The 20,000-nt window shown below is 46.7% G+C and overlaps 1 protein-coding gene across 1 annotated transcript in view; it reads right to left on the bottom strand.

Annotated features, from left to right (window-relative positions):
- Nucleotides 1–20,000, bottom strand: part of LOC308336040 (ras-responsive element-binding protein 1-like) — a 40,963-nt gene that overhangs the window by 18,855 nt on the left and 2,108 nt on the right. The window contains 9 exon segments of the mRNA XM_080793284.1: nt 300–312; nt 315–422; nt 425–443; nt 723–861; nt 5,879–6,042; nt 6,864–6,959; nt 8,950–9,022; nt 9,326–9,548; nt 9,812–9,919. Of these exon segments, the coding sequence (XP_080649410.1) occupies nt 300–312; nt 315–422; nt 425–443; nt 723–861; nt 5,879–6,042; nt 6,864–6,959; nt 8,950–9,022; nt 9,326–9,548; nt 9,812–9,919 (943 nt within the window).

Genomic DNA, 20,000 nt, shown 5'->3' with positions numbered 1-20,000 from the left:
AGTACTAATATTTCTATTTAGCTTCCTTTCCCTCTCTCTCTCTCTCTGCGACTGCTAATTACCTCTAATTTACTTGCCGCCTCAGTAAGAGAGACCTTCGTACTCCAAAGTCCATCTATTTATGTTTTCTACATTGCGTTATTGATACCTTTACTTAAACGTAAAGTAAAAGTACTTTTACTGCGTGTCTAGGTCATGTCTGTACCTCAGTATGGTGTCGGGGTGTGTTTCCAGGTCATGTCTGTACCTCAGTGGGGTTTCGGGTGTGTGTCCATGTGTGTGTCCAGTCATGTCTGTACCTCAGAGTGGTGTCGGGTGCGTGTCCATGTGTGTGTCCAGGTCATGTCTGCTGGTGCAGCTCTGGAAGCAGATTGGACAGCGGACATATTCTTCTATGACCTTCGGCACGGGAGTCTCCTCTACACGACCTCCTCTGGAACCACCTACACACAAGTTGAACATTAAAAAAAAACATATATATAAAGAATCATCATGTTGAAAGTATTGGAAGGGATGGGTGTCCGCGACCAAATACATACACATCACTTGAGGGTCCATTGACATGAAAACGCAAAAATTACGATCCATCTCAAATAATTGCAATCAGGCCGATTGTAATGATTGTGAGCGAACTAGACAAGCAGTCATTGGATTGGTTGACAGGCCTATAGTGCGTGCATGAGTGTGTGTGGGTGTGTGCGTGTGTGTGCGTGCGTATTGACCTTCTTGCTGGGCGGTTCCTCTTTCTCCTCCTCCAGACGTCTCTTTGCGGACGGACGCCAGTCCTCTCTTGGTTGGGGAGGGGGGGGTGAAGGCGAGACACACAGTGGTTGGGGGTCCTTCTCGTGAATCTTCATGTGTCTGCATGGAGAGAGAGGGAGAGAGAGAGGAGAGAGGAGGAGAGAGAGAGAGAGAGTGAGAGAGAGAGAGAGAGAGAGAGAGGGAGGGAGAGAGGAGAGGGAGAGAGAGAGAGAGAGAGAGAGAGAGAGAGAGAGAGAGGAGAGGAGAGAGGGAGAGAGAGAGAGAGAGAGAAGAGAGAGAGAGAGAGAGAGGAGGGAGAGAGAGGGAGAGGAGAGGAGAAGAGAGAGAGAGAGAGAGAGAGATGGAGGAGGAGTGAGATTTGTGCTTAGATTATGTGAGTATAGTATGACCAATAGTTTGAGAACTCAGAGTGAATTACTTAGAGAGAATGATAAGAGTATATCATTCTAAATAATGCCCTAATACTTTCTCATACTACAGCGCCACACTAAACTATCAGAAGTAGCAGATCGGCCAGCTCGGAACAGACTGAGGCACAATTGAGGCACGCCACAAACACACACACACACACACACACACACACACACACACACACACACACACACACACAATATGCATGACACACTCGAGTCACGTGCACACACCTGTAATGATGTCTAGACAAAACAACCACACACACACACACACACACACACACACACACACACACACGTCTAGACCAAAAAAAAAACAAACATGAGTGCATGTACATGCGCTCACTCTCTCTCTCGCGCACACACACACACACACAATCTAGACTGTGTGTGTGATTAGCCCATGAAGTGATGAGGTGAGGGCAGGAAGTCATCATCTCCATCACTGTACACTTAAGTCTCGCGTGGCCAGACTGTTTCTGTTTCTCTGATCTACGGTCTGGATCAACGGAAGCTCTGATCATGAGTAAGATACAGTCTGGATCACGGAAGCTCTGATCATGAGTAAGATACAGTCTGGATCAACGGAAGCTCTGATCATGAGTAAGATACAGTCTGGATCAACGGAAGCTCTGATCTACGGTCTGGAGCAACGGAAGCTCTGATCTCTACGGTCTGGAGCAACGGAAGCTCTGATCATGAGTAAGATATAAGTGAGCCTCTCCACACTTCTGTTTCGTCTTTACTCTTTACAGTCAGTCGTGCAAATTTATCCCAATATAAATAGAAAGCATCTAAAGTTTGCTGCATAGCAGAAATAAAAAATGATAAGCGATGGTATTTTAAAATATATTTTTTGTGAACGGAAATGACAAACATATTAGTGGGATTTCGGGGGGTGTAGTTCCAGACTATATAGCACTCAGGAGGTGTAGTTCCAGACTCTAGATAGCACTCAGGAGGTGTAGTTCAAGTTTTGAGCTTGTAGATCTGTTATTTTTTTGTATGAGATACTGTAGTAGTACGATGCACTAGGACAATGGTATTCAACCAGTGGTCCTTGAGGGCTTCCAGGTGGTCTCCAGCTAAATAATGGAGAGTTGGTAACCAAATGGCCCCAGATTAGACAAAATCGTATCCAACAAAACACAAAATAACCCACAAGTCTTGGGTCTGGGAGGCTACATCATGTCATCAAATGGTCGTCCTGAAAACCACTGAAGTAGGCGAATAATTATTTGACGAATAAACATAAAAAAAAGTCAAAACACAGAGATAAGACGTTAGGACACGAGTATGTGTGACCTTCTGGAAAGTCATAACTACAACTTCACCTCCTCCTCCCCTCTCATAACCCAACCTCTTCTCATTCTCTCCTCTCTCTGACAGTTCCCCTCCTCTCTCCTCTCTCACCAATCTCGTCCTGTCCTCTCCTCCCCCCTCCTCTCCTGTCCCCCTCCCCTCTCCTCTTCCTTCCCCTCCTCCTCTCCTCCCCCCCCTCCCCTCCTCCCCTCCCCTTTTGCTCTTTCTTGCGCTTTTCTCTCCCTCAGCTGTGGCGACCAAAAGGCCAAACGTCACTGCCTGATTTAAGAGGTGTGTGTGTGTGTGTGTGTGTGTGTGTGTGTGTGTGTGTGTGTGTGTGTGTGTGTGTGTGTGTGTGTGTGTGTGTGCGTGCTCGTGTGCACATGATGCGTGTCTGGAGTTATGTTTTTGAGATATTTAGCAAGCTCCTGTATCCTCAAACACACACACACAGACCTCTTAAATCAAGTAGCGACACCCATCAAGATGTGTGTGTGTGTGTGTGTGTGTGTGTGTGTGTGTGTGTGTGTGTGTGTGTGTGTGTGTGTGTGTGTGTCTCTCTCAGGTGTCAGTTTACAGTGGCCCGAGAGGGAAGGGGAGGAGAGCAGAGGAAAGGAGAGGAGAGCAATGGAGGGTACGGAGTTATAATTAAACACCCTCATGCAACAGCTTGCACGTCTATAAGGGGTCCTGACTCCTGACTGACTGACTCTCTGTAACGATAGAGAAACATACCTGCACAAAACCTTTATTAGAGACAGCACAACGTGATGAAGATGCTGCTTTGTTTTTAAATTACCCAGCAGCACTCATCTTCAATAAGGGGGACACAGGCCATGCATAACAAGGAAACTCAGATGTGTGCAACATATTCTGTGGTGCTTTTAGCACCCCCTGGTGGCCATATCTGCGGGGGGGGGGGGGGGGGGGGCAGGGTGACACACCACGGAACACTCACTTCACTTCACGTGGCTCTGCTCAACAAACAAGCAGGTTGATCCAACAGGTTGTGTGAACTGTCCTCCTCTCCTGCTCCTAACCCAACCTCTCTCTCTCTCTCTCTCTCTCTCTCTGCACGCAGTTCTCAACCCAGCCACAGGGTGGAGTCACACTCATCAGTGTCACAGTAGGAAGCCAGAGAGGTGTCAGTGGAAAGTCACAGCAAGGACAGCGTTCCTGTCTGTCTGTCTGTCTGTCTGTCTGTCTGTCTGTCCACCTCTCTCTCTCTCAGCCTGTCTGTCTTTCTGTCCACCTGTCTGTCTGTCTGTCTCTGTATTCAAGGGCGTATTTTCATTTTGAGCCCGTCTGTCTGAAAAGACAGGAGGAAAGTAGTATAAAGGAAACAAGGAAAGGAAGAAACATTTCTCTCACTCTGTCCATCTCTCTGCAGTGCGATCAGGCAGCAGCCTCTCAGCCAATCACAGCTTAGGATCCAGCTCCCAGCCCATAATAGGCTAATGGGATGCCTCGCCATGGCAACCAGGACCCCAACAACACAGCTCTCTCTCCCTCCCTCCCTCCCCTCCCCCCCCCTCTCTCTCCCCTCTCTCTCCCCTCTCTCTCTCTCTCTCATCTCGTCCTTCTCTACTTTATTTTTCCTTATTTCTCTCTCTCTCTCTCTCTCTCTCTCTCTCTCTCTCACAGTCTCTCTCTCTCTCAAAATGGATTCCCTGCACACACTGCCTCTCTTTTTCCATCCCTCCCCCTCCTCTTCTCACCCCTTCTCTCATTCTTATATGGCCTCTTGCCCCCCCCCCCGCCCCCCACCCCCCCCACCCCCCCCATCTTCTCCAGTGTGTTGTAAGATGGAGATCATAACACACACTATATTGCTGTTATTGTCGTCATCAACTATTCATCATCATCATCATAACTTTCACCATCATCATAACATCAGACGAGTCAATGAAGTCATTGTCATCACATCAACAAAGCATCTGTCTTTGTCATCCCTCAATCATTCTCTCTCTCTCTGACCCCCCCCACCCCCCCCTCCCTCTCTCTGCCAACCCAGCTGCCCACGCTCATTCCTCTCGACCCACACCTCCTCATGCCATCACATAGAGGAGGGGAGGGGGGTAAACAAAGGAAAAGTTGCTCAAACAGAGAGAGAGAGAGAGAGAGAGAGAGGATAGAAGCTGGATTTTATATACACACACACAACACACCCTGACCCACACTGAGAGAGAGAGAGAGAGAGAGAGGAAGTTAGCGTTTAACCCAGCCACCAGTCAAGCATGTTGAACACAGTGTTTGTGTGTGTGTGTGTGTGTGTGTGTGTGTGTGTGTTGATTAGAGGGAGGGATGGGGGGTGGGTCAAAGTCATCTTCCCACTTCCTGTATAACGCCCAGACTGCAAGACCAAGCCGCACACACGCGCGCGCGCACACACACACACACACACACACACACACACACGCACCTTATCAGTGATGGCCAGTCATCCCCATTACATTCAACGGTCCCTGTGTGTGTGTGTGTGTGTGTGTGTGTGTGTGTGCGTGCGTGCGAGTAGGTTCCAGATAAATGTAACCAAATGGACCCTTATAGATCTTTAATTCTTGAGAGCGTAAATTGACACCTAAAAAAAAAGATTGTACAATCTTATCCAACGACGATAAAATATTCTTAGTTTTGGACCCGAGAGGCTATAAATCTCACCAATGGTGAGATGGCTCAAAATGCCCAATAAAAAATGGGCCTTGATATGAGAAGGATTGAATAGCACTGGTATATGTGAACAAATATGTGCCGTGCGTGTGTGTGTTTTTATCATAGACTGTAAAAAAAATATGGACAAAGCGTTCGCCGGGTCTGATATGGACGTAAAATGAAGCCAGTCAGTCCTTGAATTGTAAGTCGCCATCTTTCTAGATCTGTTTGGGCCCAGCTGGCCATTGGCTGGCCCAGACAACGAGGTGGGACTTCCCCCCTTCTTCTTAGTTGGTTTTTATTTTGACTCGAGTGGGTGGGGGATCCCGTTCATAGACTGTAACGGTAGCCACGCCCCTCAGAACATACACGACTTTATTTTAATAAATGGGACCATAATTTTCCAAAAATAATATTATGACATGAGAAATAAGACTTTAAACTAGTGACTGGAAGCAGAAAGTATTCATGACCATGTTTATTAAGGTAATACAGTCTAGGTGAAGTTGGGACATCCTGAAAGTTCATATAATGGCCTGTTGTGGCGCTGTCATTGGGCCCAAAAAAACCCCATATCCCCATCCATGTATTTGGGCCCAATGACAGCGCCACAACAGGCCATTATATGAACTTTCAGGATGTCCCGATTTCCTTAGTGGCTTCACAAAATATCTGTCTGACTGCCCCCCTGCGGTTTTTATGTACAGTACATGTGAATATGTATGTGTGTGCGTGCGCATCGTTCATACCTGTGCATGTTGCCGTTGGTTGTGAAGGTCTGTCCACAGTTGTTGCACTTGTAGGGTCTCTCTCCACTGTGGACCAGCATGTGTCTGTCCAGAGAGGAGGCCGACGACAGGGCCTTCCCACAGATGCTGCAGGAGTGGTCCGTCGCACCGGCGTCGGCATTGTGCTGCACAGGGAGAGAGAGAGAGAGGGGGGGGAGGGGGAGGGGGAGAGAGGGGAGAGGGAGAGAGAGAGAGAGAGAGTTTAGATCAGTTCGGTTCTCAATGTGGAGTCCAAAATTATCTACTGTATCATCAAAATGTGTTTTACCACGTACCATGTTTCAACTATTCATCTATCTAAAAGCAAAAAGCAGATCTACAAGCTTCTACAAGCCGATCTACAAGCATCTGGAGAAGGTTTGAAAAGTACTGACAGTACCGCTATAGAGCGTTGCAGTCCCGCCCCCTTTCATGACGACGCCAGGCCCAGGAAATAATTCCCAATGTCATCATTAGACATTTAAAAAAGTATTTATTTAAAGACGGTTACGCCGCGGACAAAGCCAACTGGAGTCGTGACAACTCATGACAACAAACACAATATTTTGGACCAAACAAATAATTACAAAGAAGAAAAACAACAAAAAAAGTGTTGTAACCTGCCGTTTCTTTTCTTCTTTCTAATTCTTTGTTCGGCCCAATATCTTTTTGGTTTGATGTCATGATTTGTCACAACAAAAGTTAGCTTTGTACGACGCTTAAAAGGTCTTTAAATAAATACTTTTTGAAAAGTCTATGAGGAAAATGAACGGAGAATCATTTCCTGGTCCCTGGTAGGGGGCGGGACTGCGACGCTCTATTAACATTTACCTGTCTGATCATGATGTACATAATAGTGACCTGACCTGGAGTCAGTACTGTACAGTACTGTACTATTTACCCGTCTGTTGTACATAATGGTGACCTGACCTGGAGTCAGTACTGTACTGTAAACTGTACTATTTACCTGTCTGATGTGCATAGTGAGGTTGTGTTGCGTCATGCAGTTCTTGTCACACAGTGGACAAATAAACTGTGAGCCGCTGTCTTCTTTGGTGGTTTCCTGGAAAAACAAACAGAAACACACAGAGAGCAAGAGTCAGGCACCAGGACAGGGATATGTTGTTAACTCATTAACTTTAGCTGCAGATGTACGAAGCTTGTATATATTTAAAAATATGTTCCATGTCTTTTTTACTACGGTATGCATCTCCTGTGATCCTGAGACCTCTTACAACAGTCTGCCTACTGCACTGTAGGCACGCACGCATGCACGCACGCACGCACGCACGCACGTGGACACATACAAGGCACAAGGAATCTGAGTCTTGGACTAGGAAGCTGAATTTCCTTTTCCTGTTTCACACTCAGGAAGAGATGATGTGGTGTGGAATGCAACGTTCCATCCTTGACTTGAATAACCACTGAACGAAGACCGAGGAGAGGAGAGGAGAGGAGAGGAGAGGAGAGGAGAGGAGAGGAGAGGAGAGGAGAGGAGAGGAGAGGAATTCATCAACAAAAAAAGAAATAGAAATACCATTAAATGGGGGGTGGGTAGCCTAATGCATGACAAACTGGGGGTCCTTGAAATCACTGCTGGAGCCGTAAAAATCTTCTCTTAATTAGTGTCAATTTGGGGGTCCTTGTTTGGGAACCACTGGGATGTGCGCTCATGTGTGTGTGCATGCGTGCATGTGTGGCACCTGTCTGCCTCAAGGTCATGACACATAATGTTATTGTAGTGTGAGCACTAAGACAACAGGAGTGCGCGCGCACGCACGCACACGCACATCGAAGGGAGACCATTTGTTGCATCTCCTTTTTCATGCTGGGACAAGTGTCACATGGGGGGGGAGGGGGAGAGAGAGAGAGAGAGAGAGGGGGGATCTTTCACCTGGTCCCACATATCCATCCATCAATCTATTCTGACACACAAACACACACACACACACAGAGTCACACACACACACACACACACACACACACACACAGAGAACTGGCGGTCAGCCAGTGAGTTCAGTTCAGAGCGTTCTGTACTCTTGTCTTCTCCCCAGATGACTTCACATATCAGCAGCACACACACACACACACACACACACACACACACACAGTCACACACAGTCACACACACACACACACACACACACACACACACACACACACACACACACACACACACACTCTTCCATGTCAGTTAGGGTCTGCATGCGTTCTGCAATTCATGGGTCAGTTAGGGTCTATAAACTGCCTTTCCGAGCTTCTAATCTACCAAAATAAATAAATAAATAAACACCACACAGACCAAAGAGTCAGTTAGGGTCTATAAGCTCACGGTGCGCGGCCTTTCTGAGCTTTCTAATCTACAAATAAAAGGCAACACAGTGAAAACAGTGACATCTGCTGGCAAATCCCATTGACATATATATGGGATTTGCAGGCTCTTACATCACAAACTGCCGGTAAATCAGAGCACCTGTTTGAGCCAGAAAAACCCCAGATCACAGAAAATCTCCTGAATGTTAAAAGTTCATGTTTTTTGGGTGCAATTGAGATTAGAAAACCTAAAAAAAAAAATAAGAACAATTCCAAAACCTTTTTTTTAATGTCACAATCCCTTTAATAGCAGATAGCTGGCTAAATACTGTTCTGTCTCAGCTACTATGGGCAGTCTATCTGGAGAAGGCGTTGTTTCATTTATCCCTAGGTGGCTTAAAAAACCCAAAACAAACATCCTGTCTAGTAGTGTCAAGTAATAGTATGTCAACAATGTGCTATATATATATATATATATATATATATATATATATATATATATATATATATATATATATATATATATATATATTTATTTTTTTCTTCTTTTCCCTCTGTGTGTTAAGCATGTGCAGCAGCTATATCTGGTTGGACCATATAATGTATAACCTAATTCTGATGTGGTGTTTGGGTCTATTGTATTACGCCTCTTGTGCAGATCCAAATAAAATAATTCAAGTGTGTGTGTGTGTGTGTGTGTGTGTGTGTGTGTGTGTGTGTGTGTGCGTGCGTGTGCGTACCTGATTGCGTCGTGCGTTGCGGCTGGCAGTGGGTGTTCTTGTGGGCGTGCCCGTCGTCTTGTTAGGGGAGGGGCTAAAGAGCAGAGAACAGGAAATGGATGAGAGGTCATGTGGACACACCGATGCTGGTCGTCAGCAGAACATGGAATCATGGGAATTGTAGTTCTACATTGTAGTTCTTTTCTTTTTACATTGAAGTAAACAAGTTCTAGATAAGTAGATACTAGATAAGTTCAGTGACCTCGTGCGTGCCACTATGTTACATTTGAACTACGGGAATGGGTTAATCTTGTAAACCAGGGAGTGAATTGAAAACTAATTCCACAGAGTAGCGCCAAACGACGTCGTTGGGAGATATCATCATAAAGTTAATTACCTGGGGGAGGGGTCGGAGGAAGGGGTGTTGTGGGCGGAGTCCACTCCTGGCCCGCCTCCGTTGATGGTTCCCGCGGCTGACATCACCGCTGACATCATGGCGTTGATGGACGACAGGTCGCCGCCACCGCCGCCTCCCAATTCGCTCTCCACGCCTCCTCGCTCTCCGCTTGGCTCCTCCTCCTCCTCCTCCTCCTCAACTTCCATCACTCCATTACTGCTTCCTGTCGAGGGGAGATGGAGCCACGTGTTTATTTATATCCCATGACGCTACGTAGCAACAACTAAACTGTGTGTGTGTGTGTGTGTGTGTGTGTGTGTGCGTGTGTGTGTGTGTGTGCGTGTACACACGCACGCAAGCACGCACACGTACACGTATGTGTATGTGCGTGCACGTACCTTTGAGGTTGTTGTGTGTGCGTGCACCTTTGATGTTGTGTGTGTGTGCGTGCACCTTTGATGTTGTTGTGTGTGTGTGCGTGCGTACCTTTGAGGTTGTTGTGTGTGTTCTCCTCGGTAAGCTCCGCCTCCGTCTCGTTCACCTCAGAGCTGACTCCTCCCCCTTCTCTCTGCTCGTCTATTGCACTCTCCATCACTGCAGGACACACAACGACATGCTTGTTATTATTTTTATTTATTTATTAAAGGACCCATATATGTTGTGTGTGTGTGTGTGTGTGGGAGTGTGTGTGTGCTTTGAACTTGTAGATCGGAAATTTTTGCTATGACATGCATGCAATGTGGTAGCCTGGTTAATAAACCAGACCGAATCAGCCGTTGGCAAAACAAAATTGCCTGCCGGCGGATTACGGTCTGGAGAGGCTCAATTGTACGCCCATTTCCTACACCAGAGAAATGGGGCGGCCAATCGGGACACGGTATGCAATATGGGCGGGCTTTGGTACAGTGACTTTCAATGCTTGAGACCTTTGACTGACAGTAGCTCTGACCAATTGCGTCAAAGAGAAAACGTTTCAACCCGCCCCCCCTGGAAATGAAATCCAAGCTGAGCCTCCCCAGACTAATATCCCGCGATATCCGTGCGATATTAGTCTGGTAGCAATGTGGCCCCTCTGGAGTGAGTGTGGAAATATAACGGCCCTCTCCGGTCAACAATACTGTAATATTTCCATGTTTGTATTAGCTTATAGGTCTACAGTATGTTAGGGGTACACAGGCTATAGCAGAGCGGAATACATGTAATGCAATTACAACTTTTAAAGAATGCAATAAAAGCCAAACGAAGTGAACTCTATAAACGAAGGCTGTGGAAAGCTCCACTGAGGGGTGAGAGGTCGTGGGGAGCTCCACAGAGGGGTGAGAGGTCGTGGGGAGCTCCACAGAGGGGTGAGAGGTCGTGGGGAGCTCCACAGAGGTCGTGGGGAGCTCCACAGAGGGGTGAGAGGTCGTGGGGAGCTCCACAGGAGGGGTGAGAGGTCGAAGCACTGTGACCTTCAACTCAACACAGACGATATACATCACTCTGACCTCCAGAGTAAAGGGACACGGTGCCAGCATGTTGGCACTGGGCCAAGTGGACCAGAGGTGAGATGGTATACAGTATGCTTCATAGTTCTAACACCTGTCACTAACATGGTGGGAGGGGAGGGGGGGGGGGGGAGAGAGAGAGAGAGAGAGAGAGAGAGAGAGAGAGAGAGAGAGAGAGAATTCAAGATTCATACCGAGTAGCGAGAAGAGAGAACAGGAGAAGAGAGATAGATAGATCTTTATTTGTCATTGCTTGCATGAAACAACGAAATTCAGTTTAGAGCGTCACCACTGGCATCAAAGAGGAGAGGGAGAGGAGAGGAGAGGAGAGGAGAGGAGAGGAGAGGAGAGGAGAGGAGAGGTAATTACAGTTTCCTGCTTCACAGCCCCCACAGGAAGTAACTCTCCAGAGCTGGCCACTTCCTCCTCCTACTGCGTGCGTGCGTGCGTGCGAGACATTCCACATCCATAGAGGAAAACACAGGCCATGAGGAAGAAGCAGTAGTCAGTGTAGAGATGACACTGGTAGTTTTAACCCATTCTGACCTGAGATCAGATTCATACGAGGTTTCCACTATGGACACACACTGGTCTGATGAACCCATTCTGACCTGAGATCAGATTAAAAAAATGTCAGTCGTTCTTCGATTTTTCAAAAATAGCAGACCTACAAGCTCGTAGCGCGCCACTCAGTGGCGCGCTATGAGCTTGTAGATCTGCTATTTTTCAATAGCTAAAGCATAACATGATGCCAGACATTCCCGGACAGAATGGGTTAAAGAGAAGAGATTGAGAAATAAGAAATGAAGTTAATATATTGGAAAGAAAGAGACATTCTATTCTGGCTCTGACCTTTTTATTCCTTATTGCTGAGGCATACATTTTATTGAACGTAGTGCACACAACAAAGATAATTTAGAAAAGGCACTTTCTTTGCCAAGCAATTTAAATTTGTTTTTAATGTACTTCGTTCTTGGCTGTCCTAAAAATATATATATTCTTAGTCAATTAATAATTATTCACCAAAGGAATTTATCAAAAACTATATTTATTTTTGATTAGTCGAAATATATATTAGTTGACGAAATGAAATATCAATAACGACAATATAGGTGATAGGGACTGATTTCTGATTGAGTTTACAAAAGATGATATGCATGATGGACCTTTACTTCAAATAACAAAACTAACCTATAGACTGCTGGGCTGGCGCTTTGGCATGGGGGGGGTCAGATCAACATATGGAATGATTTATGTACTGGCCATATATGGAGCGTGTCTTGAGTGTACAGGGTTTAATGAGTTCAGAACGATGCAGCGATGTATATATGGGGCTTAAGTGACAAACCGACACGTGAATGCAACGGGCGCGTTGATGTGTGAGCCGGCCGCGAGGTCTCAGCGGTGTGTGTGTTCACTTTGATGTTTTACACCATGCGGCCAGCGACCAGTCAGCAGAATGCCTTCAACGACAACTGGCCGTGAAGACAGGAAGAGAGATGGAGAGATGGATGGATGGAGAGACCAAAAGGAGGAGAGGGAGGAGGAGGAGGACTGGGCCGAGTGCTGGGGGAGTGACTGGTGACAACTGGCTGTGTGTGTGTGTGTGTGTGTGTGTGTGTGTGTGTGTGTGTGTGTGTGTGCGCGTGTGTGTGTGTGTGTGTGTGTGTGCCAGTGCACCTGCCACAGCCATGTTACAGCTTGTGGTGTCACAGCAGTGATACATGGGGTCCCGGGAAAGAAAACATGCACGCACGCACGCACGCGCACACACTCTAACACACACACACACACACACACACAGTATGCACTCAACAGAGGCAGCTACAGATTTCAAGCTTAGCTCCTGAGCTTCATTAGCCTTGCATCACCCCTCTTCAGCGCACACACACACGCGCGCACACACACACACACACACACACACACACACACACACACACACACACACACACACACACACACACACACACACACACACACACACACACACACACACACACACACACACACACACACACACACACACACACACACACACACACACACACACACACACACACACACACACGTTGTGATTGGCTGAATGCTGGGGCAGCACATTTTACAGCGTGCTAAAATGAACAGCAACAGATGGCGGAAAAGAGAGGAGAGGGAAAGACAAGAGAAGAGTCCGAGTCCAGAGGATGATTGGAGATAAATGGTCAACCTCGTGATGGTACAGGACATGTTTCGCACACACACGCGCGCGCACACACACACACACACACACACACACACACACACACACACACACACACACACACACACACTTTGTGCCTGCTCGTCTGTGTGTGTAGTGGCTGATGTTACTACATCTGTTCCCAGCCGTCAGTCTCACTCTGACACCCCCCCCCCCTCTCTGACACAGACACACACGCACACGCACACAGACCCACAAGTGTGTGCACGCACACACACACACACACACACACACACACAGTCCTGACATCCTGAAATTCTTGCACATCCCTGTAAAAAAAAAGAAAAAGAAAAAAGGGTCACAATTCCAATGCCTGGGAGCCATGCTGAGAGTGAGAGTGTGTGAGAGTAGGAGATGGAAAAGTTGTCTCTTCGTGCCAAAGGACTGCAAACAAAGTATACGTCTCACCCTCTGCCTGCCTCTCACTCCCCCTCTCTCTCTCTACAGACACACACGTTACGCTACGTTACTTTAAAACAGCTTTAGACCCGAGATCGATTCTACAAATGACTTTTAAATCCTGACAGTTTTCAGAAAAACCCTATGTTTCTGTGTCAGTCGTTCTCAGACATTTTCATGTCAAGGACCCCCGAAAAAATATGTATTTGGCCGCCGACCTTCCTCTGAAAATATGTAGTTCCAGGGACCTCCCCATAGAAGCAAAGATTTGAGTTAAAAACGTTCGCCATGAAAGAATATATGTTCAAAGATTTGCGCCACATTTTCACGATTTTTTCAAAAATAGCAGACATTCAAAATCGTAGCGCGCCACTCGGTGGCGCAATATGTGGCCAAAAACGAAATACCCTTTGCTACATTCCTGACCTGGCAACCTTTCATAATCAGCAAAATCCAACCAACCTGGCAACCTGCAGCTGGCAACATATTCTAAAACGCCTTGCTGACAAACATCCATGACGGCTAAATGCTAAACCCAAAATCGCTACTTTACACTTAAAATCCTCTATCCCGACTCTGTCTGGTTTTCACGCGCACACACACACACACACACACACACACACACACACACACACACACACACACACACACACACTTTATGAGTATACTATGCAGCCCACCTTCTGTGCATGTTTGTGACACCTGTGACAAGATGTCAAGACGTAACGGTGACATGCTACTAGATTAGAGGATGCAGAGATGGGTCTACTAGCGTTAGCTCCCTATAGGCCGCTATACACAGTTTTGCCAAGTTTGCTTACTCATGATAAGTGACTTAAGAAACAAGCCCAAACTAAAAAAAACTGAAACCCGAAACTACTAACATTTACAAGTGACTTTACAAAAAGAAGAAACAAGCCCAGGTATAATTACTGTAAGTGCATGCAGTTGCATATTTGGGCTTGTTTTCTGATGTCGTTTAATCAGACCAGTGTGTGTCCAGTGGAAACCTCGTATGAATCTGATCTCAGGTCAGAATAGGTTAACTCTCTCTCTCTGTCTCTCTCTCTCTCTCCGTCTAACTCCATCTTTTTTCTGTCCCTCTCTCTCTCCATCTGAGTCTCTCTCTCTCCATCCGAGTCTCTCTCTCTCCATCTGAGAGTCTCTCTCTCTCCATCTGAGAGTCTCTCTGTCTCCCTCTGCCTCGCACGCTCAATCACAACAGGAAACACTCACTGCCTAGTCACAAGAGAGCACTTCACCACTTCCCTGTGTGTGTGTGTGTGTGTGTGTGTTAGAATAATGAGAAATAGTCCATTGACTTGGTCCCCACAAGAAAGAAATGTTGATTTATGGTTTATATTTGAGTGGCGCTAGCCACTCCTATACGCAGCAATATGTATGTGTCTGTATGCGTGTATGTGTGTGTATGTGAGCACAGAAATAGCGTATTTTCACCACCAAGTGTCACTGTTGCGCAGCCTAACACACACACACACACACACACACACACAGTACAGTACCAGTAAGACGCCTGATATTTTAAAGATTCAGGCTGTGGTCAGAGTTATAGGATTAGACATTTAGTGGTTATAGGTTTGGGTTTGGAAATATGCCTGATTTACACTTAGCTGCTTGGCCGTTCTGCCATTCCCCCCCCCCCCCCCGTCTTTGGGCTTACGGGTAAAACATAATAAATAAATAAAATGTCACAGTAATAATATCTCTCCAGCAGTATAGTGGGGATGGGTGAGAGGTTCCCCCCCCCCCCCCTTCCCCTCCCTCCCCTCCCTCCCCCTCCTCTCCTCCCTTCTTCACTCTCACACTCAGCTGCCAGCACCCATCCTCCCTCCCCCCCCCCCCTCCCTCATCCCTCCCTCCCTTCCTCCATTTACTCGCAGTACTTTGCCCTAACTTGTTACTCATAATACACACACAGAAAAAACACCCACTCTAACACACACACACACACACACACACACACACACACACACACACACACACACACACACACGGTAGGCTGGTTGACTTTCTGTTTTTCTCTCTCTCTCTCTCGTCCATGCAAAGGTCAAACTATCGGTGTTGCTCTATGTTTACAGAGGTGCAGAGAGAGAGAGAGAGAGAGAACGCGAGGTACTTATTAGCCGTGTGTGCATGTGAATGTGTGTGTGTGTGTGTGTGCTTCCAGTTAACTCGTACACACACTCTGAATAACAGAGAGAGATGGAAGAGACTCTTTTCTCCTCTAACCCCCCCCCCCCCCCCCCCCCACCCCCAACCACAACCTGTTGCATCACCAGATCTTTCAGAGTCTTTCCCTTATCTGTGTGTGCGGACGTGCGTGTGTGTGTGTGTGAGGCCGTGCGTGTGCGTGTGTGTGTGTGCGGCCATGCGCGTGTGTGTGTGTGTGTGTGTGTGTGTGTGTGTGTGTGTGTGTGGGGCTGTGCCTGCGTGTCCATCCTAAGGCGATCACCACACCACCACCACACCCCGCTGGAGTTTAGACCCCATGTGATAAAGTGTTAAGATAGCGTCAACAGCTCGTCAACTCCATACAGTACAGAATGAGAGAGAGAGAGAGAGAGAGAGAGAGAGAGAGAGAGAGAGAGAGGGGATCTCTATATTCACACGTCTTTCATGTTAATACATACAGTACAGAATGAGAGAGAGAGAGAGAGAGAGAGAGAGAGAGAGAGAGAGAGGGGATCTTTCATGTTAATACATACAGTACAGAATGAGAGAGAGAGGGAGAGAGAGAGAGAGGGGATCTTTCATGTTAATACATACAGTACAGAATGAGAGAGAGAGAGAGAGAGAGAGAGAGAGAGAGAGGGGATCTTTCATGTTAATACATACAGTACAGAATGAGAGAGAGAGGGAGAGAGAGAGAGAGGGGATCTTTCATGTTAATACATACAGTACAGAATGAGAGAGAGAGGGAGAGAGAGAGAGAGGGGATCTTTCATGTTAATACATCTCTCATGAAGAGAAGAGAAGAGAGAAGGGGGAGGAGAGTGTCTCAGCCAACCGCTGAGCGGCGTGGCTGTGGAAAATGTCTGCCAGCTCTCGACCAATACGAAGTGAGATTCCTCCACTCACTCACTCTCTCTCTCTCTCTCTCTCTCTCTCTCTCGGCAAACTCTGCATCTATTCACACATATACTGTACAGTACATATAAAGTGCATTATTTACAGTATAAACACACTCTCTCTCTCCCTCGGCAAACTCTGCATCTATTCACACATACAGTACATAATATAAAGTGCATTAATTACATATCCCTCTCTCTCTCTCTCTCTCTCTCTCTCTCTCTCTACCCAGCCCTCCCAAACAGGTTCTGAAGTCAAATAGCTGGGGGATTATTTCAACCAGATCGCATTGAAATGAACCACATGTGTCATCGAATGCTTAAAAGACAAAATGTGGTGTGTGTGTGTGTGTGTGTGTTTGCGCGTTGTGTTCAAGATGTCATCAACCAGACTGTTTTTCAGTCGCTGTACAGTGAAGGTATATAGCCTACTCATAGTCAAATTAAGCAATATTACACAAGAGGGTGTGGGTTAACGTGATTAATTGCCACGACAGTGATGCGGTCAGGAACGAGACGAAGTCGAGTTCCGCAAGCATCACTGAAGTGGCACATCCAATTATGCAACAGTTACCCTTAAAACTAAGAAAATCACTGAGCAGCACCGCTCGGTGAGCAGAACCACCACTCACTAAGCAGAACCTCTCGCTCGCTCAAGTTGACTCAACGGAGCAGAAGAGACAAGCCGGGGCCTATTTTCACCTTTGCCTCTTTTTTTTTTCGAAAAACATTTTTTAAATAGTTCAAATATAGCCAATCGGCAATTTGAAGTAGTAAAAACAAAAAAAGCCTGGCCGTCAGCCCTAAACGGCCAGTTATAAGACAGAGAGAGAGAGAGAGAGAGAGAGAGAGAGAGAGAGAGAGAGAGAGAGAGAGAGAGAGAGAGAAAGAAAGGGGAAGGGATGGAGGGATGGATGGATGGATGGAGAGATGGATGGAGGGATGGATGGATGGAGGGATGGATGCCGAACGCTTGGGAAGAGAAGAGGGAACAACAGGCGAAGGATTGGAGGTTGTAGCGGAGGAGGGAAAGGGGAACGAGGAGAAGTGACAACATGCTCAACGAATGGCGTGATGACGACGATGTGGAAGAAGAATGGAAGACTTTTATTTAGGGGGGGGCTAGAGAGAGCGGCGTGCGGGCGGGATGGGGCGATGCGATCGGAGCACGGTGGTGATGGAAGGAAGAGGAAAGAGAGAACAGAAATGAGACGGACAGAAAGACAAGACACACAAGACAAGACAAGACAGACGGACGGGCAACGAGACAGACGGAGACAGGTGGACAGATGGATGGGCAAACATGCCAGACAGACAGACAGATATAGAGAGACAGAGACAGACAGAGACAGAGAGAGACAGAGACAGAGAGAGACAGAGAGAGACAGAGACAGAGAGAGAGAGACAGAGAGAGACACAGACAGACAGACAGAGACAGAGAGAGACAAAACGAGAGAGACAGAGACAGAGAGAGCGACAGAGACAGGACAGACAGACAGAGACAGAGACAGACAGACAGAGAGACAGACAGACAGATACAGAGAGAGACAAAGCGAGAGAGACAGAGACAGAGACAGACAGACAGAGACAGAGACAGAGACAGACAGACAGAGAGAGAGAGACACAGACAGACAGAGACAGACAGAGACACAGACACAGACAGACACAGACACAGACAGACAGAGAGACAGACGCGTGAGCTCAGGCAGTGCGATGGTATAGTGACTGAATGTGACGGTCGGTGGTGAGGTCAGAGGTCATATTTACCCGGTCCTAAACCAAACGCTCTAGCGAACGGCGCCCGGGCGTCGTCGCCCCCCTGTGGTCGGAGGAGGAGCAGGAGGGGGGGGGGGGGGCCCGGCCCACCTGGCTGTGTGTGTGTGTGTGTGTCTCAGCGACAACTCCTCACACTGCAAGGGGAGAGCACAAAGACACACAATGTCAGTAACAACGCACACACATATACGTTTATACACAAAGAAGAAGTGTCTTGAGCGTGTGCGCGCGCACACTGTGACACACATACACATGACATGGGACCAGATTATTATACACACACACACACACACACACACACACACACACACACACACACACAAGGATCCGGTGGTAGAAAGCAACTAAGTACATATACTTAACCCATTCTGACCTGAGATCAGATTCCTACAAGGTTTCCACTGGACACACACTGGTCTGATTAACCCATTCTGACCTGAGATCAGATTCTAAAAATGTCAGTCGTTCTTTGATTTTTCAAAAGTTGCAGACCTGCAAGCTCATAGCGCGCCACTCGGTGGCGCGCTATGAGCTTGTAGATCTGCTGTTTTTCAATAGCTAAAGCATAACATGATGCTTAAAACACCAAAAGGGGTTCCTGTTCAGAATGGATTAAGTACCGTACATAAGTACACTTTTGAGGTATTTCTACTTTACCTGAGTATTTCCAATTTGGCCTAATACCTTGACTTCTACTCCACTATACTATCTCGGATCCAGAAATTGTACTTTTAACTCCACTACATTTATGCGAAAACCTTTGTTATACTACTAGTTACTTTGTAGATTTTGGTTATTATTACAAAACTATTACTACAATAAGCCGATCTACAAGCGCTACAATGTGTCGCATTGTGAGCTTGTAGATCTGCAATTTTCAAGTTTTGTTATTTTTTTACTTTTACCTTCGGTACTTTACGTGCATTTTATACCAATACTTTTACTCAAGTACATTCCAGAATTCCAGAAATGTCTTATAGTTAAATGTAAAAATAGTATTTCTACATTGCCGTGTTGATACTTTTACTTGCTTTATCTACTACTGCAAGGATCAGGAACAGTGCATACCAACACACACACACACACACACACACACACACACACGTAAATTAAACATATACAAACATAATACAACAATACACGTGTATACATGTGTGCAAAGACATGAGCAAGGAGACAAACACACATGTTCATAATGCAAGTAACGCTTAGCAGAACATCTGCACACACACACACACACACACACACACACACACACACACACACACACACACACACACACACACACACTGCAGAGTCATTATATACTTGCATAGTAGACACATGTGCGCACACAGTCAGTACAAACATTCTAAATATTACTCTGAACCACATGCACGCTCAGCACAAATGTTATTTTGTGTGTGTGTGTGTGTGTGTGTGTGTGTGTGCACGCCTGTGTGAATGCGTGCGTGCGTGCGAGTATGTTCATTTGGTGATACAATCACCAGAGCCCTGGAGATAAGAGAAACCACAGTCTGTAAACCACAACAGATTTAGACTGTGAATCAACAGTTCAGATCATCAGACGCGCTGGATATGTTTGGGTGACGCCCTGCCTGTGAGCCACAGGGCCACGGGGCCACAGGGCCACGGGGCCACAGGGCCACAGGGCCTCAGGGCCACGGGGCCACAGGGCCTCACAG

The sequence above is a fragment of the Protomyctophum bolini genome (genome assembly GCF_963924005.1).
Source record: "Protomyctophum bolini genome assembly, chromosome: 21".
NCBI lineage: Eukaryota > Metazoa > Chordata > Actinopteri > Myctophiformes > Myctophidae > Protomyctophum > Protomyctophum bolini.
This window is presented reverse-complemented; position numbering and strand designations above follow the sequence as displayed.